This window comes from Pristiophorus japonicus, chromosome 9 (assembly GCF_044704955.1).
Source record: "Pristiophorus japonicus isolate sPriJap1 chromosome 9, sPriJap1.hap1, whole genome shotgun sequence".
NCBI classification, from domain to species: Eukaryota; Metazoa; Chordata; class Chondrichthyes; family Pristiophoridae; genus Pristiophorus; species Pristiophorus japonicus.
The window spans coordinates 102,080,099-102,106,310 of record NC_091985.1 but is presented as its reverse complement, the minus strand read 5'-3'; the positions used below and the strand labels follow the sequence as shown (position 1 = coordinate 102,106,310).

At 48.2% G+C, this 26,212-nt stretch overlaps 1 protein-coding gene across 5 annotated transcripts in view; it reads left to right on the top strand.

Moving 5' to 3' along the window:
• pde10a (phosphodiesterase 10A) overlaps nt 1-26,212 on the top strand; it is a 662,262-nt gene that overhangs the window by 512,678 nt on the left and 123,372 nt on the right. For all 5 annotated transcript variants that reach the window (XM_070889659.1, XM_070889660.1, XM_070889658.1 and 2 more), the window contains one exon: nt 20,612-20,754. In XM_070889659.1, coding sequence (XP_070745760.1) covers nt 20,612-20,754 — 143 coding nt within the window. The remainder of the gene's footprint in view (nt 1-20,611; nt 20,755-26,212) is intronic.

Here is a 26,212-nt window from a genome sequence, read left to right as displayed (position 1 = left end):
TCTCTCTCTCTCTCTCCGGTGCGTCTCTCTCTCTCTCGCTCCGTCGGTGCGTCTCTCTCTCTCTCTCTCCGTCGGTGTGTCTCTCTCTCCGTCGGTGTGTAGCTCTCTCTCCGTCGGTGTGTCTCTCTCTCCGTCGGTGCGTCTCTCTCTCTCTCGCTCCGTCGGTGCGTCTCTCTCTCTCTCGCTCCGTCGGTGCGTCTCTCTCTCTCTCTCTCCGTCGGTGTGTCTCTCTCTCTCTCTCTCTCCGTCGGTGTGTCTCTCTCTCCCTCTCTCTCCATCGGTGTGTCTCTCTCTCGCTCCGTCGGTGTGTCTCTCTCTCTCTCTCTCTCTCTCCGTCGGTGCGTCTCTCTCTCTCTCGCTCCGTCGGTGTGTCTCTCTCTCCCTCTCGCTCCGTCGGTGTATCTCTCTCTCCCTCTCTCTCCGTCGGTGTGTCTCTCTCCCTCTCTCTCAGTCGGTGTGTCTCTCTCTCCCTCTCGCTCCGTCGGTGTGTAGCTCTCTCCCTCTCTCTCCGTCGGTGTGTATCTCTCTCTCGCTCCGTCGGTGCGTCTCTCTCTCTCTCTCTCTCTCCGTCGGTGTGTCTCTCTCTCAGTCGGTGTGTAGCTCTCTCTCCGTCGGTGTGTCTCTCTCTCCGTCGGTGCATCTCTCTCTCTCTCGCTCCGTCGGTGCGTCTCTCTCTCTCTCGCTCCGTCGGTGCGTCTCTCTCTCTCTCTCTCCGTCGGTGTGTCCCTCTCTCCCTCTCTCTCTCCGTCGGTGTGTCTCTCTCTCCCTCTCTCTCTCCGTCGGTGTGTCTCTCTCTCTCTCTCGCTCCGTCGGTGTGTCTCTCTCTCTCTCTCTCTCTCTCCGTCGGTGCGTCTCTCTCTCTCTCGCTCCGTCGGTGCGTCTCTCTCTCTCTCTCTCTCCGTCGGTGTGTCTCTCTCTCCCTCTCTCTCCGTCGGTGTGTCTCTCTCTCCCTCTCTCTCCGTCGGTGTGTCTCTCTCTCCCTCTCTCTCCGTCGGTGTGTCTCTCTCTCCCTCTCTCTCCGTCGGTGTGTCTCTCTCTCCCTCTCGCTCCGTCGGTGTGTAGCTCTCTCCCTCTCTCTCCGTCGGTGTGTCTCTCTCTCCCTCTCTCTCCGTCGGTGTGTCTCTCTCTCCCTCTCGCTCCGTCGGTGTGTAGCTCTCTCCGTCGGTGTGTAGCTCTCTCTCCGTCGGTGTGTCTCTCTCTCCGTCGGTGTGTGTCTCTCTCTCTCTCTCCGTCGGTGTGTAGCTCTCTCTCCGTCGGTGCGTGTCTCTCTCCGTCGGTGTGTCTCTCTCTCTCTCTCTCTCTCCGTCGGTGTGTAGCTCTCTCCGTCGGTGTGTAGCTCTCTCCGTCGGTGTGTCTCTCTCTCTCTCTCCGTCGGTGTGTAGCTCTCTCCGTCGGTGCGTGTCTCTCTCCGTCGGTGTGTCTCTCTCTCTCTCTCTCTCTCCGTCGGTGTGTAGCTCTCTCCGTCGGTGTGTCTCTCTCTCTCTCTCCGTCGGTGTGTAGCTCTCTCCGTCGGTGCGTGTCTCTCTCCGTCGGTGTGTCTCTCTCTCTCTCTCTCTCCGTCGGTGTGTAGCTCTCTCCGTCGGTGTGTAGCTCTCTCCGTCGGTGTGTAGCTCTCTCTCCGTCGGTGCGTGTCTCTCTCCGTCGGTGTGTCTCTCTCTCTCTCTCTCTCCGTCGGTGTGTAGCTCTCTCCGTCGGTGTGTAGCTATCTCTCCGTTGGTGCGTGTCTCTCTCCGTCGGTGTGTCTCTCTCTCCGTCGGTGTGTCTCTCTCTCTCTCTCTCTCCGTCGGTGTGTAGCTCTCTCTCCGTCGGTGTGTCTCTCTCTCCGTCGGTGTGTCTCTCTCTCTCTCTCTCTCCGTCGGTGTGTAGCTCTCTCCGTCGGTGTGTCTCTCTCTCCGTCGGTGTGTCTCTCTCTCTCTCTCTCCGTCGGTGTGTAGCTCTCTCCGTCGGTGTGTAGCTCTCTCTCCGTCGGTGCGTGTCTCTCTCCGTCGGTGTGTCTCTCTCTCTCTCTCTCTCTCTCTCTCCGTCGGTGTGTCTCTCTCTCCCTCTCTCTCCGTCGGTGTGTAGCTCTCTCTCCGTCGGTGCGTGTCTCTCTCCGTCGGTGCGTCTCTCTCTCTCTCGCTCCGTCGGTGCGTCTCTCTCTCTCTCGCTCCGTCGGTGCGTCTCTCTCTCTCTCGCTCCGTCGGTGCGTCGCTCTCTCTCGCTCCGTCTCTCTGTCGGTGTGTGTAAAGTTCTTACACAATACCACAAATCCACACAAGGTCACTCCATGACCTGAACATTTATTCACAGGACCAAGAAGTGATGACCCTGTGTGGAACCTCCCTTTATATACCTGGATGACCAGGTGAGGAGTGTCTCCCACAAGTTCACCCCCTGTGGTCAAGGTGTGCATTGCTTACGTGTATACAGTATTGCAGTGTTGTTACATAAAGGTTACATACATGACACTCGGTCGGAGAGCGGTGCCCCCTCTCGGTCACCGTGCGCCCCTCGCTCTCGCTCTTTTTCTCTCTCGCTCTCTCTCGGTCGAAATGTCTCTCTCCCTCTCTCGGGCATGTGGCTCTCCACCCCCTCCCCCCAGTCGGTGTACGGCTCTCTCCCTCTCTGTCGGTGTGCGGCTCTTGCCCTCGTTTGGTGTGTGGCGCGCTCTCGCTCACTCCTTCTCAGTCGGTGTGTGGTTCTCTCTCGGTAGGTGTTGTAATGTATATGTTATGCATGTCTGCTTGGGTTTACTAGCCACCAAGTGGCGCCACTGTCGGAGGTCATTAGGCTGTGCACACGCGTGTGCAGCTCAGGTATAAAAGGTCAGCCATCTTGTAATGTGATCACTTTGAGCCCTAATAAAGTAGAGTCAGGTTTGTACCTGTTCGGCGGTTACAGTATTCAGTCTATTGAGTTATTGCACACACAACATTTGACGACGAGGTAACCAGAACCTTCACATGCAAAAATAAGCACATTTGGAATTCTGGAGCGATTCGTGTAGGGAGAAGATTGGGCAGACTTTGTAGCCTGCTTGAACCAGTGCTTTGTGGCCAACAAAATGGAGAAAGAGGCAGACGCAGTTCACGCCGGGCGGTCCTCCTCACGGATTGCGGTCCGAAAATCTATGGACTCCTCATGAATCACCTCTCGCCCTTAAGTCCAATGGACAAGGACTATGAAACAATGTGTCCTCTAGTACATGACCATCTCAAACCAGATGAAGGCATCATCATCTCAAGATATCGATTCTATACGCACGTTCGTTCTGAGGGTCAGGATGTATTGGAATTCGTTGCCGACCTAAGACATCTTGCTGGACCATGTTAAGTTCGAAACTGCGTTGGCAGACATGCTGCGGGACTTCTTTGTAATCGGCATCAACCACGAGGTGATCCTGCGCAAGCGACTGGCGGTGGAGATGCTGGATTTGAGCAAGGCCATCACAATTGGCCAATCATGCATGACGACGGACAAAAGCTTAAAGCAGATATCATTGAAAAATCGGAACTCGGCAAGTACTGTAAACAAAATAGTATCATCGTTTGGCAGAGCTGCATATGGCAGGACCTACCCGACTGCGTACGCAAAACCTGTGGCTGCTTAAAGTCTGCCAACAAGAATGAATCCGATATCACCGTGTTGGTGTTGTAGGGGAAATCATCGGCATCATCAGTGTCAGTTTAAACAGTATATTTGTACAGGCTGTTCGAGAGTGGGGCATCTCCAGGGCATGTGTCCGCAACTGAGCAAGCGTGCTGCAACAGACCACATGGAGGATGATGACCAGTCTAGCACGGATCCGGATATGCAATCCGAGAAACCAGAGGAGGAAGTGTATGGACTGTATTCGTTCCTAACAAAGAGCCAACCGATAATGATTAATGTAAAACTTAATGGTGTGCCGGTATCGATGGAATTGGACACAGGTGCGAGTCAATCAATAATGAGCCAGAGGACATTCGACAGGCTGTGGGATACTAAGGCTGTGAGGCCTAAGCTGAGTCCAATCGATGCCAAGTTGCGTACGTACACTAAAGAACTCATAACGGTGATTGGCAGTGCAGAAATCAAGGTGTCGTATGATGGTGCGGTTCACAATTTACCGTAATGGATTGTTCCAAGCAATGATTCAATGCTGTTCGGCAGGAACGGGTTAGAAAAAATCAAATGGAACTGGAACGAGATCAAAGCATTGTCTTCAGAGAAGGATACTCTATATGCTCAAGTGCTGAGCAAGTTCCCCTCGCTGTTTGAACCAGGCATCGGCAATTTCACGGGAGCCAAGGTGCAGATCTACGTGAACTCGGATGCAAGACCCGTCCATCATAAAGCTCGGACAGTTCCGTACATGCTGAGGGAGAAGGTCGAAATCGAACTGGACAGACTCCAGCATGAAGGGATCATATCACCAGTTGAATTTAACGAATGGACCAGCTCCATTGTTCTCGTGTTGAAAAGTGATGCTACTGTCAGGATTTGTGCAGACTACAAGGTTGTGATCAACTGAGTTTCGAAAGAGGATCAATACCCGTTACCGAAGGCTGATGACCTGTTTGCAATGCTAGCCAGGGGGGGAAGTCGTTCACAAAACTGGATCTGACGTCGGCCTACATGGCACAGAAGCTGGTCGACACGTCGAAGAAACTTACGTGCATCAACACTCATAAAGGACCGTTTATCTACAACAGGTGCCCTTTTGGAATTCGCTCGGCTGCAGCCATATTTCAGAGGAACATGGAGAGTCTACTGAAATCCATCCCCAGAACCTTCGTGTTCCAAGATGACATAGTGGTCACAGGTCGTGACTCCGCCAAACATCTGAACAACCTGGAAGAGTTCTACATCGTCTGGACAAAGTTGGACTCAGACTGAAATGCTCGAAGTGCGTCTTCATGGCACCAGAAGTCCTGGGGAGAAAAATTGCTGCAGAAGGTATCAGGTCTACGGACTTGAAAACCAAGGCCATCAAAAATGTACCCAAGCCTCAGATTGTGACGGAGCTGCATTCATTCCTTGGTCTACTCAACTACTTCAGTAATTTCTTAACTAGATTGAGCACCTTATTAGAACCACTGCACATGCTGCAAAGAAAAGACAACTGGGTTTGGAGTGCGTCTCAAGATAGAGCTTTTGAGAAAGCTACGAGTCTGCTTTGCTCTAATAAACTGCTGGTAGATTATGATCCATGTCAGCGTCTAGTATTGGCCTGTGATGCTTTGTCATATGGAGTTGGTTGCGTGTTCCAACAACCTAATGAGTCGGGCAAATTACAACCTGTTGCATATGCTTCAATAAGTTTTTCAAAGGCAGAAAGAGCCTCCAGCATGGTAGAGAAAGAAGCACTAGCCTGTGTGTATGGGGTTAAAAAGATGCATCAGTACCTGTTTGGTCTTCGGTTTGAACTGGAAACAGATCACAAGCCACTCATTTCATTGTTTTCGGAAAACAAAGGTATCAATACCAATGCATAGTCCCGCATCCAGAGGTGGGCGCTGACATTATCTGCCTATGATTATGTCATTCGCCATAGTCCTGGCACTGAGAATTGTGCAGATGCATTGAGCCGTCTGCCATTGCCCACACCGGAGGTGGAAATGCCACAACCGGCGGACCTACTGTTAGTTATGGATGCTTTTGAAAGTGAAGGAACCCCTGTCATGGCCCAACAAGTTAAGACCTGGATCAGCCAGGACCCGATATTATCGGTTGTGAAACGTTGTATCCTTAGTGGTGATTGGTCTGCCATACCCAAACAAATGTATGAGGAGACCAAACCTTACATCCGTCGCAGAGACGAACTATCCATTCAATCAGATTGTATACTGTGGGATAATCGTGATATGCCTAAGAAAGGCAGAGAGAAATTTGTACGTGAGCTACGTAGTACTCGTCCCGATATTATCATGATGAAAGCCATTGCCAGGTCTCGTGTACTGGTGGTGGCCGGGAATTGACTCTGATCTGGAATCATGTGTGCATCAGTACAACGCTTGTATGTAGCTTAGAAAAGCACCAGTGGAATCGCCGCTGAGTCTGTGATCGTGGCCATCTAAACCATGGTCCAGGATCCACATCGACTTTGCAGGTCCCTTCCTGAGAAAGATGTTCTTGTTTGTGGTGGATGCTTATTCCAAGTGGATAGAGTGTACAATCATGTCATCCAGCACATCCACAGCTACCATTGAGAGCCTTCGTGTCATGTTTGCTACGCATGGTCTGCCTGACATCATTGTAAGCGACAACAGATCTTGCTTCACCAGTATGGAGTTTCAAGAGTTCATGAAACTCAATAATATCAAACATGTGAGGTCAGCGCCATTCAAACCCGCATCCAATGGAAAAGCAGAGTGTGTGCACCAAACCATCAAGCAGAGTATGAAATGTGTAACTCAAGGTTCACTGCAAACTCGCTTATCATGCATATTGCTTAGTTACAGGACAAGATCCCATACGCTTACCGAGGTCTCCCCTGCTGAACTATTGATGGAGAGGTCTCAAGACCAGGCTTTCTCGTCCACCATGACTTGAATAATCGTGTCAAATACAGACGTCAAAGTAGGCAAGGGCGTTATGATCGCGCTACTGTGTCATGCAACATTTCTATCAATGATCCTGTGTATGTACTGAATTATGTCCAAGGTCAAGGAGGGTAACAGAGTGTTTATCGTTAAGCTCAAGAATGGGCAGACATGCAGGAAACATGCCGATCAGATAAAGCTGCGACACGCGGATGAACCAGAACAGTCTGAGGAAGACACAATCAGTGACCAACCAACCTACCCTCCATCATCAGAGGACTCCGCTGTCATCAATGAATCTGGACTTTCAATCCCTGACGTGGCCATTGCCACTCCCCTCAGATCGGCTACCCAGCCCCCAGTCATAACAGACTCAGAACGCTCGCCCAAGGCTGGAGTTGAACTGAGATGTTCAACTCGGGAGCGGAAAGCCTCGGACCGTCTCAATTTGTAAAAAGACTGTATCCAAGTCATCCTGTAGTCTTTTAGCATCCTCCTCACAGCTCACACCGCCACCCAGCTTAGTGTCATCTGCAAACTTGGAGATATTGAATGTTGAATGCCCATTCTTGAGCACGACAATAAACACTCTGTTACCCTCCTTGGCCGTAACAGTACCGGCAATCCACTTTGGACCTTGGCCATAATTCAGCACATAAACTGGATCGTTGACAGAGATGCCATGTGACACAGCAGCACGATCATGGTACCATTGCTGATTTTGACGTCTGTTTTCAACATGTGCCGCAGTTTTATCTGATCAACATGTTTCCTGCATGTCTGAAACATAATAATTAGGTGCAGGAGCAGGCCATTCGGCCTTTCGAGCCTGCACCACCATTCAATTAGATCATGGCTGATCATTCAACCTCAGTACCCCTTTCCTGCTTTCTCTCCATACCCCTTGATCCCTTTGGCCGTAAGGGCCATATCTAACTCCCTTTTGAAAATATCTATCGAACTGGCCCCAATAACTTTCTGCGGTAGAAAATTCCACAGGTTAATCACTCTCTGAGTGAAGAAGTTTCACCTCATCTCGGTCCTAAATGGCTTACCCCTTACTCTTAGACTGTGACCCCTGATTCTGGAACGCCCCAGCAACGGGAACATTCTTCCTGTCCAGTCCCGTCAGAATTTTATATGTTTCTATGAGATCCCCTCTCATTATTCTAAACACTGGATACAAGCCCAGCTGATCCAGTCTCTTCTCATATGTCAGTCCTGCCATTCCGGGAATCAATCTGGTGAACCTTCGCTGTACTCCCTCAATAGCAAGAACGTCCTTCCTCAGATTAGGGGACCAAAACTGAACACACTATTCCAGGTGTGGCCTCACCAAGGCTCTGTACAACTGCAGTAAGACCTCCCTGCTCCTATACTCAAATCCTCTAGCTATGAAGGCCAGCATGCCATTTGCCTTCCTCACCGCCTGCTGTACTTGCGTGCCAAACTTCAATGATTGATGTACCATGACACCCAGGTCTCGTTGCACCTCCCCTTTTCCTAATCTGTCACCATTCAGATAATATTCTGTCTTCCTGTTTTTGCCACCAAAGTGGATAACTTCACATTTATCCACATTATACTGCATCTGCCATGCATTTGCCCACTCACCTAACCTGTCCAAGTCACCCTGCAGTCTCTTAGCATCCTCCTCACAGCTCACACCACCACCCAGCTGTTATCTGCAAACTTGGAGATATTGAATGTTGAATGCCTATTCTTGAGCACGACAATAAACACTCTATTACCCTCCTTGGTCGTAACAGTACCGCCAATCCACTTTGGACCTTGACCATAATTCAGCACATAAACTGGATCGTTGACAGAGATGTCACGTGACACAGCAGCACGATCATGGTACCCTTGCTGATTTTGACGTCTGTTTTCAACATGATCATTCAACTCAGGATGGACTTGGTCTTGAGACTTCTCCATCAGTAGTTCTGCAGGGGAGACCCTGGTAAGCGTGTGAGGTCTTGTCCTGTAACTAAGCAATATACATGACACACAAATCTGCAATGAACCCTGAGTCACACGTTTCATGCTTTGCTTGATCGTTTGAACCGCACGCTCTGCTTGACCATTAGACGCAGGTTTGAATGGAGCAGACCTTGCATGTCTGATACCATTGAGTTTCATGAATTCCTGAAACTCAAGACTTGTGAAGCAAGATCCGTTATCGCTCACAACAATGTCAGGCAAACCATGAGTAGCAAATATGACACGAAGACTCTCAATATAGCTATTTACGTACTGGATTTAGGACCGAGCTGAGGAGAAACTTCTTCACTCAGAGAATTGTGAACCTGTGAAATTCTCTACCGCAGAGAGTTGTTGATGCCAATTCATTGGGAGTTAGATATGGCCCTTACGGCGAAAGGGATCAAGGGGTATGGAGAGAAAGCAGGAAAGAGGTACTGAGGTGAATGATCAGCCATTATCTTATTGAATGGTGGTGCAGGCTCGAAGGGCTAAATGACCTACTCCTGCACCTATTTTCTGTGTTTCTATGTTTCTATGGATGACATAATAATACAATCTATCCACTTTGAATATGCATACACCACAGCAAAAAAAATCTTTCCCAGGGAAGGGCCCGCAAAATCGATGTGTATCCTCGACCATGGTTTAGATGGCCATGATCAAAGACTCAGCGGAGATTCCGCTGGTACTTTACTTAGCTGCATGCAAGTATTGCACTGATCACACATGATTCCAGGTCAGAGTCAATTCCAGGCCACCAAACATGAGCCCTGGCAATGGCTTTCATCATGACGATACCAGGATGAGTGCTATGTAGGTCACGTACAAATTTTTTTCTGTCTTTCTTAGGCATAATAACACGATTGCCCCACAGTAGATGATCTGACTGAATGGATAGTTCATCTTTGCGACGGTTTTAAGGTTTGGTCTCATTACACATTTCCATAGGTATTGCAGACGAATCACCACTGAGTACACGTTTCACAACCGCTAAAATAGAATTATGGCTGGTCCAGATCCTCACTTGTTGAGCAGTGACAGGAGTTCCTTCACTCTCAAAAGCATCTATTACTGAAAGTAGATCTGCAGGTTGAGGCATCTCCACTTCAGGTGTGGGCAATGGCAGACGACTCAGTGCATCGGTACGCATCTCAGTGCCAGGTCTATGACGAATAACATAATCATAGGCAGACAATGTCAACGGCCACCTCTGGATACGGGACGATGCATTGGTATTAATACCTTTGCTTTCCGAAAACAATAAAATGAGTGGCTTGTGATCCGTTTCGAGTTCAAAACGAAGACCAAACAGGTACTGATGCATCTTTTTAATCCCATACACACAGGCCAAAGCTTCTTTTTCTGCTATGCTTTAAGCTCTTTCCGCCTTTGACAAACTTTTCAAGGCATACGCAGCAGGTTGTAGCTTACTCAACTCATTTGCTTGTTGGAGTACACAGCCAACCCCATATGATGAAGCATCACAGGCCAATACAAGACGTTTACATGGATCATAGTGAACAAGCAGCTTGTTCGAACAGAGCAGATTCTTGGCTTTCTCAAAAGCTCTATCTTGAGATATACCCCAGACCCAGTTGTCACTCTTTCTAAGCAGCAAGTGCAGTGGCTCTAATAAAGTGCTCAATCTGGGTAAGAAATTACCGAAGTAGTTGAGTAGCCCAAGGAATGAACGCAGCTCCGTCACATTCCGAGATTTGGGTGCATTTTTGATGACCTTGGTTTTCGAACCAGTAGTCCTGATGCCATCAGCAGCAATCTTCCTCCTCAGGAATTCAACTTCAGGTGCCATGAAGACACACAGCCTGAGTCCCACTTTGTCCAGACGATGTAGGACTTCGTCAAGATTGTTCAGATATTCAGCAATGTCGCGACCTGTGACCAGAATGTCACCTTGAGGCACGACGGTTCTAGGAACGGACTTCAGTAGACTCTCCATATTCCTCTGTAATATGGCTGCAGCCGAACGGATTCCAAAAGGACACCTGTTGTAGACAAACAGTCCTTTATGGGTGTTGATGCAGGTGAGTTTCTTCGCAGTGTCGACAAGCTCCTGTGTCATATAGGCCAATGTCAGATCCAGTTTAGTGAATGACTTTCCACCAGCTAGCATGGCAAACAGGTCATCAGCCTTCGGTAGCGGATACTGATCCTGTTTCGAAAATCGGTTAATCGTAACCTTGTAGTCTCCACAGATCCTGACAGTGCCATCACTCTTTAACAGAGGAACAATGGGACTGGCTCATTCGTTAAATTCGACCGGTGATATGATCCCTTAATGTTGGAGTCTGTCAAGCTCAATTTCGACCTTCTCTCTCATCATGTACAGAACAGACCGAGCTTTATGATAGACAGGTCTTATATCAGAATCCAGGTGAATCTGCACTTTGGCTCCAGTAAAATTGCCAATGCCCAGTTCAAACAAAGAAGGAAATATCTTCAGCACTTGAGCACACGAAGTATCATCCACCGAGGACAACGCTTTGATGATATTCCAGTTCCACTTGATTTTCTCGAGCCAATTCCTGCCGAACAGCATTGGACTATTGTCTAGGACGATACATAATGGTAAATCGTGAACCACATCATCATACGACACCTTGACTACTGTACTGCCAATGAGTTCCTTAGTGTAAGTACGCAACTTGGCATTGACTGGACTCAGCTTAGGCTTCACAGCCTCAGTGTCCCACAGCTTGTCGAATGTCCGTTGGTTCATTATCGACTGACTTGCACCCGTGTCCAGCTCCATTGATACAGGCACACCATTCAGCTTCACATTAACCATTATCGGTTGGCTCTTTGTCAGGAACGAATACAGGCCGTACACTTCCTCCTTGGGTCTCTTGGGTTGCATATCCGGGCCAACACTGGACTGGTCATCATCATCAATGTGATGAGTAGCAACACCCTTGCTCAGTTGTGGGCACATTCGCTGAAGATGCCCACAACTTTCGAACAGCCTTTACAGATGTATTGTTTAAACCGACGCTGATGATTGCCTCCACAACGCCAACAGGGTGAAATCCGATTTGTACCAGTTGGCGGACTTTGAGCAGCTACAGATTTCACAAACAATCGAGTAGCCCCTGCCATAAGCAGCTCCGCCAGGCGATGATACAATCTTGTTTACAGTACTTGCCGTGGAGCTTCGACTCTTCGATGATATCTGCCTTAAATTATCATCAGTTGCCATGCACGCCTGGGCAATCGCGATGGCCTTGCTCAAATCCAGTGTTTCTGCAGCCAATAACTTCCGAAGGATCACATCATGGTTGATGCCTATCATGAAGAAATATCGCAGCATGTCTTCCAATGTGTTTCCGAACTTACATGCTCAGCCAGACGTCTTGGGTCAGCGATGAATCCCGACACATCCTGGCCTTCAGCAGGAACATGTGTGTTGAAGCGATGGCGTGAGATGATGATCCCCTCTTTTGGCTTGAGATGTTCACGCACTAGAGCGTGCACAAATCCCCATACTCTTTGTCCGTTGGACATGCAGGCGAGAGAAGGTTCTTTGAGACCATAAATCTTTGCACCACAAATGATGAGGAAAACTGGCCTGCGCCTAACTGCATCACCAGCTTCCTCCATTTTGTTGGCCATGAAATACTGATCCAGGCAGTGGATAAAATCCACCCAATCCTCGCCATCCACGAATCTCTCCAGAATTCCAATGGTGCCCATTGTGCATGCGGAGGTTCTTACGTTACCTCGTCGCCAAAAGTAATGTATATAAAACTCAAAAGACTTGTTACTGTGAACTCACTCAGGTGCAAACCTGGTTCAACTTTATTTGCGCCCAAGGTGCGCACATGACATGGTACTCGCTCTTATATACTAGGGCCCACGCACACGCGCATACAGCCTGATGACCTCCGACAGTGGCGCCCCCTGGTGTCTAGTGACCCCAAGCATCAACACGTAACAGGTGTGTAGCTCTCTTTCTCCCGGTCCGTGTGTGTTGCTTTTACTCTGTCCGTGTGTAGTTCTCTCATGGTTGATGTGTGGCAATCTCTCCCGGATGGTGTGCAGCTCTCTCTGTCTCACTCTCGGTCAGCGTATTGCTCTCTCCCTCGGTTGGTGTGTAGCTTTCTCTCTCTCGTTCGGTGAGTGTCTCTCTCTCCCGGTCGTAATGTAGCTCTCTCTCTCGATTGGTGTGTACATCTCTCCCTTTCTCGGTCGATGTGTAGCTTTCTCACTCTAGCTTAGAGAGTGGCTCTCCCGCGGTCAGAGTGCCTCTCTTTCTTTTGGTCAGCGGGTGTCTCTCTCTCTCAGTTGGAGAGTATCTCTCTCTCTTTCGCTTTCTCGGTCGGTGTGTGTCTTTCTCCTGGACGGAGAGCGGCTCCCTCTCTCTCCCAGTCGGAGAGCGGCTCTCCCTCTTTCTCCTGGTTGGAGAGTTGGTGCGTCTGTCCTGTCGATGGATTTGCAGGATCTTGCGGAGGCAAACTAAGGAAGGTATAAAATTGAAACCAAAGGCATACAATGTTGCGAAGAACAATGGGAGGCCAGAGGATTGGGAATGTCTTTTAAACCAGCAAAGGATGACTAAAGAAATAAGAAAGAGAGAGATTGATTGAGAGTAAATTAGCAGGAAATACAAAAACAGATAGTAAGAGCTTCTACAGGTATATAAGAAGGAAGAGGGTAGGTAAAGTAAACATTGGTCCCCTAGAGGATGAGACTGGGGAATTAATAATGGGGAACAGGGAAATGACAGAAATTTTGAACAAATATTTTGTATCGGTCTTCACAGTAGAAGACACTAAAAACATCCCAATAATAGATAATCAAGGGGGGCCATGGGGGAGGCGGTGGCAGTGGGGGGGGACTTAACACTATCACTAAAGAAAAGTACTCGGTAAAATAATGGGACTAAAGGAGGACAAGTACCCTGGACTTGATGGCCTGCATCCTAGGGTCTTAAAAAAAGTGGCTGCAGAGATAGTGAATGCATTGGTTGTAATCTACCAAAATTCTCTGGAGTCTGGATAGGTCTCAGCAGATTGGAAAACTGCAAATGTAATGTTTCTTTTTAAGAACGGAGGGAGACAGAGAGCAGGAAACTATAGATCAGTTAGCCTAACATCTGCCATTGGGAAAATGCTGGAGTCCTTTATTAAAGAAGCGGTAGCAGAACATTTGGAAAATCAGAATGCAGTCAAGCAGAGTCAGCATGGTTTTATAGAAACATAGAAAATAGGTGCAGGAGTAGGCCATTCGGCCCTTCCAGCCTGCACCATCATTCAATATGATCATGGCTGATCATGCAACTTTAGTACCCCGTTCTTGCTTTATCTCCATATCCCTTGATCCCTTTAGCCGTAAGGGCCACATCTGACTCTCTTTTGAATATATCTAGCGAACTGGCCTCAACAACTTTCTGTGGTAGAGAATTCCACAGGTTCACCACTCTCTGAGTGAAGAAGTTTCTCCTCATCTCGGTCCTAAATGGCTTACCCCTTATCCTTAGACTGTGACCCCTGGTTCTGGACTTCCCCAACATCAGGAACATTCTTCCTGCATCTAACCTGTCCAATCCCGTCAGAATTTTATGTTTCTATGAGATCCCCTCTCATTCTTCTAAATTCCAGTGAATATAAGCCTAGTCGATCCAGTTTTTCTTCATATGTCAGTCCTGCCATGCCGGGAATCAGTCTGGTGAATCTTCGCTGCACTCCCTCAATAGCAAGAATGTCCATCCTCAGATTAGGAGATCAAAACTGTACACAATATTCAAGGTGTGGCCTCACCAAGGCCCTGTACAACTGCAGTAAGACCTCCCTGCACCTATACTCAAATTCTCTCGCTATGAAGGCCAACATGCCATTTGCCGCCTTCACCGCCTGCTATACCTGCATGCCATCTTTCAATGACTGATGTACCATGTCACCCAGGTCTCGTTGCACCTCCCATTTTCCTAATCTGTCACCATTCAGATAATCTGCCTTCCTGTTTTCGCCACCAAAGTGGATAACCTCACATTTATCTACATTATACTGCATCTGCCATGCATTTGCCCACTCACCTAACCTGTCCAAGTCACCCTGCAGCCTCTTAGCATCCTCCTCACAGCTCACACTGCCACCCAGCTTAGTGTCATCTGAAAACTTGGAGATATTACATTCAATTCCTTCGTCTAAATCATTAATGTATATTGCAAATAGCTGAGGTCCCAGCACTGAACCTTACGGTATCCCACTAGTCACTACGTGCCATTCTGAAAAGGACCCGTTTATTCCTACTCTTTGCTTCCTGTCTGCCAACCAGTTCTCTATCCATGTCAATACATTACCCCCAATACCATGTGCTTTAAATTTGCACACTAATCTCTTGTGTGGGACCTTGTCAAAAGTCTTTTGAAAGTCCAGATACACCACATCCACTAGGAAAAATTTAGAATTCAACAGACGAGGACTAAGGGTTTAATTAGGAGGGGGAAAATAGAGTATGAGAGTAAGCTTGCAGGGAACATAAAAACTGACTGCAAAAGCTTCTATAGATATGTGAATAGAAAAAGATTAGTGAAGACTAATGTAGGTCCCTTGCAGTCAGAATCAGGAGAATTTATAATGGGGAATAAAGAAATGGCAGACAAATTGAACAAATACTTTGGTTCTGTCTTCATTAAGGAAGACACGAATAACCTCCTGAAAATACTAGGGGACCGAAGGTCTAGCGAGAAGGGGTAACTGAGGGAAATCCTTATTAGTCAGGAAATGGTGTTATGGAAATTGAAGGGACTGAAGGCCGATAAATCCCCAGGACCTGATAGTCTGCTTCCCAGAGTACTTAAGGAAGTGCCCCTAGGAATAGTAGAAGCATTGGTGGTCATTTTCCAACATTCCATGGACTCTGGATCAGTTCCTATGGATTGGAAGGTAGCTAATGTAACACCACTTTTTAAAAAAGGAGGACGAGAGAAATCAGGGAATTATAGACCGGTTAGCCTGACATCAGAAGTGGGGAAAATGCTGGAATCAATTATTAAGGATGTAATAGCAACGCATTTGGAAAGCAGTGACAGGGTCGGTCCAAGTCAGCATGGATTTATGAAAGGGAAATCATGCTTGACAAATTTTCTACAGTTTTTTGAGGATGTAAATAGTAGAGTGGATGTGGTGTATTTGGATTTTCAAAAGGCTTTTGACAAGGTCCCACACGAGATTAGTGTGCAAAATTAAGGTACATGGTATTGGGGGTAATGTATTGACATGGATAGAGAACTGGTTGGCAGACAGGAAGCAATGAGTGGGAATAAACGGGTCCTTTTCAGAATGGTAGGCAGTGACTAGTGGGGTGCCGCAGGCCCCAGCTATTTACAATATACATTAATGATTGAGACGAAGGAATTGAAGGTAATATCTCCACGTTTGCATATGACACTAAGCTGGGTGGCAATGCGAGCTGCGAGAAGGATGCTAAGAGGCTGCAGGGGGTCTTGGACAAGTTAGGTGATTTGGGCAAATGTATGGCAGATGCAGTATAATGTGGATAAATGTGAGGCAGATTATTATCTGAAAGGTGACAGATTAGTAAAAAGGAGAGGTGCAGAGAGTCCTGGGTGTCATGGTACATCAGTCATTGAAGGTTGGCATGCAGGTACAGCAAGCGGTTAAGAAAGCAAATGGCATGTTGGCCTTCATAGCGAGGGGATTTGAGTACAGGGGCAGGGAGGTGTTGCTACAATTGTACAGGGCCGTGGTGAGGCCACACCTGGAGTATTGTGTACAGTTCTGGTCTCCTAACCTGAGGAAGGACATTCTTGCTATTGAGGGAGTGCAGCGAAGGTTCACCAGACTGATTCTCGGGATGGCGGGACTGACCTATCAAGAAAGACTGGATCAACTGGGCTTGTATTCACTGGAATTCAGAAGAATGAGAGGGGACCTCATAGAAACATTTAAAATTCTGACTGGGTTAGACAGGTTAGATGCAGGAAGAATGTTCCCAATGTTGGGGAAGTCCAGAACCAGGGGACACAGTCTAAGGATAAGGGGGAAGCCATTTAGGACCGAGATGAGGAGGAATTTCTTCACCCAGAGAGTGGTGAACCTGTGGAATTCTCTACCACAGAAAGTTGTTGAGGCCAATTCACTAAATATATTCAAAAAGGAGTTAGATGAAGTCCTTACTACTAGGGGAATCAAGGGGTATGGTGAGAAAGCAGGAATGGGGTACTGAAGTTGCATGTTCAGCCATGAACTCATTGAATGGCGGTGCAGGCTAGAAGGGCCGAATGGCCTACTCCTGCACCTATTTTCTATGTTTCTATGACTGGACAGTTTAAATGCAGGAAGAATGTTACCGATGTTGGGGAAGTCCAGAACCAGGGATCACAGTCTAAAGATAAGGGGTAAGCCGTATTGGACCGAGATGAGGAGAAACTTTTTTACTCAGTGAGTTGTGAACCTGTGGAATTCTCTGCCACAGAAAGTTGTTGAGTCCAGTTCGTTGGACATATTCAAAAGGGAGTTAGATGTAGCCCTTACGGCTAAAGAGATCAGCGGGTATGGAGCGAAGACAGGGGTGGTTACTGAGGTTGCATGATCAGCCATGATCATATCGAATGGCGATGTAGGCTCGAAGGTCCGGATGGCCTGCTCCTGCACCTATTTTCAATGTTTCTATGTTCTCCCTTGTCCACTCTACTAGTTACATCCTCAAAAAATTCTAGAAGATTTGTCAAGCATGATTTCCCTTCCATAAATCCATGCTGACTTGGACCGATCCTGTCGCTGCTTTCCAAATGCGCTGCTATTTCATCTTTAATAATTGATTCCAACATTTTTCCCACTGCCGATGTCAGGCTAACCGGTCTATAATTTCCTCTTTTCTCTCCCTCCTTTTTTAAAAAGTGGTGTTACATCAGCTACCCTCCTGACCATAGGAACTGATCCAGAGTCTGCAGAATGTTGGACAATGACTAGCAATGCATCCACTATTTCAAGGGCCATTTCCTTAAGTACTCTGAGATGCAGGCTACCAGGCCCTGGAGATTTATCGGCCTTCAATCCCATCAATTTCCCTAACGCAATTTCCTGACTAATAAGGATTTCCTTCAGTTCCTCCACCTTGCTAGACCCTCTGACCCCTAGTATTTCCGGAAGGTTATTTGTGTCTTCCTTAGTGAAGACAGAACCAAAGTATTTGTTCAATTTGTCTGCCCTTTCTTTGTTCCCCATTATAAATTCTCCTGATTCTGACTGCAAGGCACCTACATTTCTCTTCACTAATCTTTTTCTCTTCACATATCTATAGAAGCTTTTGCAGTCAGTTTTAATGTTCCCTGCAAGCTTACTCTCATACTCTATTTTCCCCTTCCTAATTAAACCCTTGGTCCTCCTCTGCTGAATTATAAATTTCTCCCAGTCCTCAGGTTTGCTGCTTTTTCTGGCCAATTTACATGCCTCTTCCTTGGATTTAACACTATCCCTAATTTCCCTTGTTAGCCACGGTTGAGCCACCTTCCCTGTTTTATTTTTACGCCAGACAGGGATGTACAATTGTTGAAGTTCATCCATGTGATCTTTAAATGTCTGCCATTGCCTATCCATTGTCAACCCTTTAAGTATCATTCGCCAGCCTATCCTTGCCAATTCACGTCTCATACCATCGAAGTTATCTTTCTTTAAGTTCAGGGCCCTGGTCTCTGAACTAACTGTCACTCTCCATCTTAATGAAGAATTCTACCATATTATGGTCACTCTTACCCAAGGGGCCTCGCACAACAAGGTTGCTAATTAATCCTCTCTCATTATACAACACCCAGTCAAGGATGGCCAACTCTCTCGTTGGTTCTTCGACATATTGGTCTAGAAAACCATCCCTCCACCATATTGCTACCAGTTTGGTTAGCCCAATCTATATGTAGATTAAAGTCACCCATGATAACTGCTGTACCTTTATTGCACACATCCCTAATTTCCTGTTTGATGCCATTCCCAACCTCACTACTACTGTTTGATGGTCTGTACACAACTCTCACTAGCATTTTCTACCCTTTGGTGTTCCGCCCCTCTACCCATACAGATTCCACATTATCCAAGCTAATGTCCTTCCTTACTATTGCGTTAATCTCCTCTTTAACCAGCAACGCTACCCCACCTCCTTTTCCTTTCTGTCTATCCTTCCTGAATATTGAATACCCCTGGATGTTGAGTTCCAAGCCTTGGTCACCCTGGAGCCATGTCTCCAGAATCCCAATTACATCATATCCGTTAACAGCTATCTGCGCAGTTAATTCATCCACCTTATTATGAATGCTCCTCGCATTGAGACACAGGGAAATCATGTTTGACAAATTTGCTGGAGTTCTTTGAGGATGTGACAAACAGGGTGGATAAGAGGGAACCAGTGGATGTCGTGTATTTGGATTTCCAGGAGGCATTCGATAAGGTACCACATAAAAGGTTACTGCACAAGATAAGAGCTCACTGGGTTGGGGGTAATATATTAGCATTGATAGAAGATTGACTAACTAACAGAAAAGAGAGAGTCGGGATAAATGGGTAATTTTCCGGTTGGCAAACAGTGACTAGTGGGGTGCCACAGAGATCGGTGCTGGGTCCTCAACTATTTACAATCTATATTAATGACTTGGGTGAAGAGACTGAGTGTAATGTAGCCAAGTTTTCTGATAATACAAAGATGGGTGGGAAAGAAAGTTGTGAGGAGGACAAAAGAATCTACAAAGGGATATAGACAGGCTAAGTGAGTGGGCAAACATTTAGCAGATGGAGTATAATGTAGGAAAATGTGAGGTCATCTGCTTTGGCAGGAAAAATAAAAAAGCAAATTATTTAAATGGAGAGAAATTACAAAATGCTGCAGTACAGGGGGACCTAGGGGTCCTTGTGCATGAAACACAAAAAGTTAGTATACAGTTACAGCAAGTAATCAGGAAGGCAAATAGAATGTTGGCCTTTTATTTCAAGGGGGTTAGAGTACAAAAGCAGAGAAGTCCTGCTACAACTGTACAGTGTATTGGTGAGACTACACCTGGAGTACTGCGTACAGTTTTGGTCTCCTCATTGGAGGCAGTTCAGATAAGGTTCACTAGTTTGATTCCTGAGGTGAAGGGGTTGATTTATGAAGAAAGGTTGAGCATGTTGGGCCTATACTCATTGGAGTTTAGAAGACTGAGAGGTGATCTTATTGTAACATACAAGATACTGAGGGGGGTCAACAAGGTAGATGCAGAGAGGATGTTTCCACTCATGGGGGAATCTTGAACTGGGGGCATAGTTTCAGAATAAGTGGTCGCCCATTTAGAACTGAGATGAGGAGGAATTTCTTCTTTCAGAGGGTTGTAAATCTGTGGAATTCTCTGCCCCAGAGAGCTGTGGAGGCTGGGTCATGGAATATATTTAAGGTGGGGATAGACAGATTTTTGAACGAAAAGGGAGTGAAAGGTTATGGGGAGCGGCAGGGAAGTGGAGCTGAGCCCAAGATCAGATCAGCCATGATCTTATTGAATGGCAGAGCAGGCTCGAGGGGTTAAATGGCCTACTCCTGATCCTATTTCTTATGTTCTTATGTCTCTCCCTCTTTCAATCAGAGAGTGTCTGTCTCTCTCGCTCAGTCGGAAAGTGGCTCTCTCGTTTTCTCGGTCGGTGTGTAGCTCTCTTTGTACACCTTTAATTCCTCTAAACTTTCTTCATAGGTCATCTTCTTCGTGTGTCTGCTCATTTGCTCCAATTTTTGTATATCCCTTTTGAAGTGTTCCTTTTTGAATTTTGCCTAGTGTTGCAAATGTGACCTGGCCAGAGCATTATAGTGCCTCAGCAAAACTAGCACATTTGTTGAGTGATAGTAGTAAGTCACTGCATGTAACACCATGCCAGATTGTGATATTGAGGAATTCTTGCTTATCTGTCGAGAACTACAAGATAATAGACATGATTATATTAACTAAGTTTGCAGTTATATTGGTATTTGATTACTTTATTCAAATGAGATGGAAGAATCACTTAGTGCAAGTGGAAACCAGATACATGAGATGTATTGTACATCATGTGTGACTTGACTGATATGACTGACACATTATAAAATAGTTGTGTGATGTTTTCCTCGTTCTCCCTGCTTCGTTTGTTCATCAGATGTACCACAGAATACAACAGTCAGAGTGTATTTATCGGGTCACAATGGAGAAGCTGGCTTATCATAGTGTTTGCACGAATGAGGAATGGCAGAGCCTCATGAGATCTACAGTTCCCAAAGCACTTTGCAAAGAAATTGAACTGTAAGTGTACTTTAATTCAACATCTGGGATAACAGATTATGTATTCTAAGAATGACAGTAATGTTCACAAATAAGTAAAGGGGCCATTGTAATGGAAAGGCCTTTGTTTTTGGAACTACTTATTTGTGTAATTCATCAATATTTAAAGATCTTCAGTATATTGATAATGGGGACCAAAAGTTCCTCTGCTACCAGTTTGTGGAAGAGAGGTCCTCTGTAGAAGGAAGCTGGTCAGGATTATATAGGGGAGATGCGGGGGCAGATGGATGTTCTTGATTATATATTGTTACCATTTAGGGCCTGGAAGTATTTATCCAGAATTTTCCCTCAGGTAATAATAGGTAGAGTCCATGACTGGGTAGATTGTACATGGTTTATATAAGGATCAGACTTTTTATCATCCACACTTAATAATGTTTACATTGCAGAATATGATGTTCACATCTCCAATCAGACTTAAAATTTCTATTTTTTATGATAATCTGCAATAATGATTCCAATTTGTGCCAAGTGACGCATTATTTTTGCTGAATGCAAAGAGAGAAATGTTTTATAATAAGAACAAGGTGTATTTTTCAACTACGATGTGATGAATCCTGCAACTGTGTGGTGTGATATATTTGTGTATTAATATGCCACTTGGACAGTCAGTACTTTTTAATGGCCAAATAACAAGACTTTGGAGATTCCTCTCGCAATAGCAATTCTCTGATCAGTTTAGAGAATAGCATGTGATTGAGTTTGCAGGAACATGGCTCTATCTCTGAAAGCTTGAGACAGCAATCAACAAAACATTCATCCCAGAAACTGTGGCCATAACATTAAGTTCACCTATTTTAAAAAAAACTAGAGGGCAGTTATTGTTCTATATAGATTTGAGGATTGAAGAAAATGAATCCAGGACTTCAGCATTATTGAAAACGAGGTGAACTTTTGTACACCTTAGGTGAACCCATGAACTTGCATACATGGAAGTTATAACACAGAAACAAACCTTTTGGCCCAATCAGTCAGTGTCAGCATTTACCCTCCAAGCGAGCAAATAGTTGTGATCACTTTTACCCATCCTAATCCCCCATCCCATCAATCACTTTTCTTTCATCCATCCATCTGGTCTAATTTTGAATGTTGACTTAGTTTTTGCTTGAACCACAAACCCTGGAAGTGAATTCCACAGCCTCACAAGTCTCTGCATGAAGAAGTTTATCTTGCACTCTGTTCAAAATCTGTTACATTTAATCTTGTATCTATGGCCCCTCGTTGTTGACCCCTCAACCACTGGAAACCATCTTCTACCTACCCTTTCACATCCTATCATCATTTTAGAAACTATCGCCCGTTAATCTGCATTATTCTATTGAAAAAAGACCCAGCTTTTCAAGCCTACTATGTCAAAATCCTGAAACTCCTCACCTTGTAGGAATACTTTCACCACATGGACTGCAGCAGTTCAAGAATGGCCTCCTTCTCTGCCGTAAATTTCTATGATTCTAAGAAGGCAGCTCACCACCACCTTTTCAAGGCAACTAGAGATGGGCAACAAATGTCAGCCTTGCCTGTGACACACACAGCCCGAAGAATGATATTTAAAAATAATTCTATCTCCTTGTACCAGTCAGCTATCAAGCGAAGCTGCGTTCTAAAGCCTTAATATCCTTCCTGTAATGTGCACAGTACTGAGGTGGTCTTAAGGTTTCATATCAGTTTATCATTACCTCTTGGCTTTTACATTCAATAACTCTTGTAATAAAACCTAGAATTATTTTGGGTTTTTTGGAACCATTATCAACTTGCACTTCCACAGCACCTAGTCGACTTTCTTTCAGTGTATAAGTACTGCTGTTATTTTTTTTTCTAACCTTTTAATAAAAATGTATGGAGGTCCACTTGGGGGGTTGGGGGAAATCGCCCTCCGAAGAAAAATAGTGAATTGCCTGCAAAGCTATGACAATATTAATTTTTCATGGTAGATCAACCTCTTCCTTCTGAATACCAACTTTTTTTCTTTTAATATAATACAAATTGGAGCAAATATATGACAAATGTGTGTAAAAATTGATTATTATTTTGGAAAAGTCTATGGGATAGAGTTTTCAAAAAATCCGCCACCGCCGGATTGCCGCCCAAAATACCACTAAGATTTTTTAATTACCGCGAGCAAAAAATTCCACAAAGAAAGGAAAATATTCCGCCCGTCAGGAAAAAATGGACCTCACACCCTGATTCTCGGCGGAAAACGCAATCCTGGGCCGATTGGGCAGAACTGAATCTAATTGGGTGGTACAGGTTGAACCTCTCATCCGGGACTCTCTTATCCGGCACCACCTCTTGTCTGGCACCATTCCCGGCAGGGGGTCGGGTCTGTGTGTGAAAGCGGCGGGAGCTGCTGCAGTGTCGAATGTGGGATGGCCAGTGGTCCGGAGAATCAGTGCCGGCCTCCCCCCACACCCACAGCCCCTGAGAGAGAGAGAGAGAGACAGCCTGACACACACACACACAGACAGCTGCAGCCATCGAGCTGCACAGCGCCTGCCATTTTGCAGCATTCCAGCATCAGCAGACCCGACACGGGTGGAAGCAGCCAGGTCTCTTGGTGCGAGGCCGACCTAAAAGAGGTCGGTGAGCAGTGGGAGGTGAGGTGAGGAGGTCAGTGAGGAGCGGGAGGGAGGTGAGGAGGTCGGTGAGCAGTGGGAGGTCGGTGAGGAGCGGGAGGGAGGTGAGGAGGTCGGTGAGCAGTGGGAGGGAGGTGAGGAGGTCGGTGAGCAGTGGGAGATGAGGTGAGGAGGTCAGTGAGGAGCGGGAGGGAGGTGAGGAGGTCGGTGAGCAGTGGGAGGTCGGTGAGGAGCGGGAGGGAGGTGAGGAGGTCGGTGAGCAGTGGGAGGGAGGTGAGGAGCAGGAGGGAGGTGAGGAGGTCGGTGAGCAGTGGGAGGGAGGTGAGGAGGTCGGTGAGCAGTGGGAGGAGAGGTGAGGAGCGGGAGGGAGGTGAGGGGGGGAGGTGAGGGGGTCGGTGAGGAGCGGGAGGGAGGTGAGGGGGTCGGTGAGGAGCGGGGGGGAGGTGAGGAGGTCGGTGAGCAGTGGGAGGTGAGGTGAGGAGGTCGGTGAGCAGTGGGAGGTGAGGTGAGGAGCGGGAGGGAGGTGAGGAGCGGGAAGTGAGGTGAGGAGGTCGGTGAGCAGTGCGAGGTGAGGTGAGGGGGTCGGTGAGCAGTGGGAGGGAGGTGAGGTGAGGGGGTCGGTGAGGAGCGGGAGGGAGGTGAGGAGCGGGAGGGAGGTGAGGAGGTCGGTGAGCAGTGGTAGGTGAGGTGAGGGGGTCGGTGAGCAGTGGGAGTGAGGTGAGGAGCGGGAAGGAGGTGAGGAGGTCGGTGAGCAGTGGGTGGTGAGGTGAGGGGGTCGGTGAGCATGGGAGGGAGGAGCGGGAGGGAGGTGAGGAGCGGGAGGGAGGTGAGGAGGTCGGTGAGCAGTGGGAGGTGAGGTGAGGGGGTCGCTGAGCAGTGGGAGGGAGGTGAGGAGCGGGAGGGAGGTGATGAGGTCGGTGAGCAGTGGGAGGTGAGGTGAGGGGGTCGGTGAGCATGGGAGGGAGGAGCGGGAGGGAGGTGAGGAGCGGGAGGTCGGTGAGGAGCGGGAGGGAGGTGAGGAGGTCAGTGAGCAGTGGGAGGGAGGTGAGGTGAGGGGGTCGGTGAGGAGCGGGAGGGAGGTGAGGAGCGGGAGGGAGGTGAGGAGGTCAGTGAGCAGTGGGAGGGAGGTGAGGTGAGGAGGTCGGTGAGCAGTGGGAGGGAGGTGAGGTGAGGAGGTCGGTGAGCAGTGGGAGGGAGGTGAGGTGAGGAGGTCGGTGAGCAGTGGGAGGGAGGTGAGGTGAGTGGGTCGGTGAGGAGCGGGAGGTCGGTGAGCAGTGGGAGGGAGGTGAGGAGGTCGGTGAGCAGTGGGAGGGAGGGAGGTGAGGAGGTCGGTGAGCAGTGGGAGGGAGGGAGGTGAGGAGGTCGGTGAGCAGTGGGAGGGAGGTGAGGAGGTCGGTGAGCAGTGGGAGGGAGGTGAGGAGGTTGGTGAGCAGTGGGAGGGAGGTGAGCAGTGGGAGGTGAGGTGAGGGGGTCGGTGAGGAGCGGGAGGGAGGTGAGGAGCGGGAGGGAGGTGAGGAGGTCGGTGAGTAGTGGGAGGGAGGTGAGGGGGTCAGTGAGGAGCGGGGGTCGGTGAGCATGGGAGGGAGGTGAGGAGGTAGGTGAGGAGCGGGAGGTCGGTGAGGAGCGGGAGGGAGGTGAGGGGGTCGGTGAGCAGTGGGAGTGAGGTGAGGGGGTCGGTGAGCAGTGGGAGGTGAGGTGAGGGGGTCAGTGAGGAGCGGGAGGGAGGTGAGGAGGTCGGCGAGCAGTGGGAGGGAGGTGAGGTCGGTGAGCAGTGGGAGGTGAGGTGAGGGGGTCAGTGAGGAGCGGGAGGGAGGTGAGGAGGTCGGTGAGCAGTGGGAGGGAGGTGAGGGGGTCGGTGAGGAGCGGGAGGGAGGTGAGGAGCGGGAGGGAGGTGAGGAGGTCGGTGAGCAGTGGGAGGGAGGTGAGGGGGTCGGTGAGCAGTGGGAGGGAGGTGAGGAGCGGGAGGGAGGTGAGGAGGTCGGTGAGCAGTGGGAGGGAGGTGAGCAGTGGGAGGTGAGGTGAGGGGGTCGGTGAGCAGTGGGAGGGAGGTGAGGAGCGGGAGGGAGGTGAGGAGGTCGGTGAGCAGTGGGAGGGAGGTGAGGAGGTAGGTGAGGAGCGGGAGGGAGGTAAGGAGGTCGGCGAGCAGTGGGAGGGAGGTGAGGGGGTCGGTGAGCAGTGGGAGGTGAGGTGAGGGGGTCGGTGAGCTTGGGAGGGAGGTGAGGAGGGAGGTGAGGAGCGGGAGGGAGGTGAGGAGGGAGGTGAGGAGCGGGAGGTCGGTGAGGAGCGGGAGGGAGGTGAGGAGGTCGGCGAGCAGTGGGAGGGAGGTGAGGGGGTCGGTGAGCAGTGGGAGGTGAGGTGAGGGGGTCGGTGAGCATGGGAGGGAGGTGAGGAGCGGGAGGGAGGTGAGGAGCGGGAGGGAGGTGAGGAGGTCGGCGAGCAGTGGGAGGGAGGTGAGGTTCAACCTGCACTTACTAAAATTTAGACCAAGGCCAAGGGTTGGGCCGAGGGAGGGGGGGGAAAACACTGAAAATAATTTTTTCAAAATACAAAAAATAAATAATAATAATACATTCTCAGGACCCTTTTACACACAATCGCTGAAAAAGAAAGTAAAAGAAAACTTTAACTTTTTTTGCAGGGCTTCATACCTGAATCCATCTCGCTTTCCAACCAATATTCTCTTTTGAGCACCGGTGAGGGCGATGGTGCCTCTGGGGAGTGCAGCCAGAGCCAAGTCCAAGGCACCATGGGTGGCTCAGCTGCACAGGGGGAGGGACAAAGAATAAAAGAGCTGTAGTGGTAGAGGATTCAATAGTTAGGGGAATAGAGAGGCGTTTCTGCGGCCG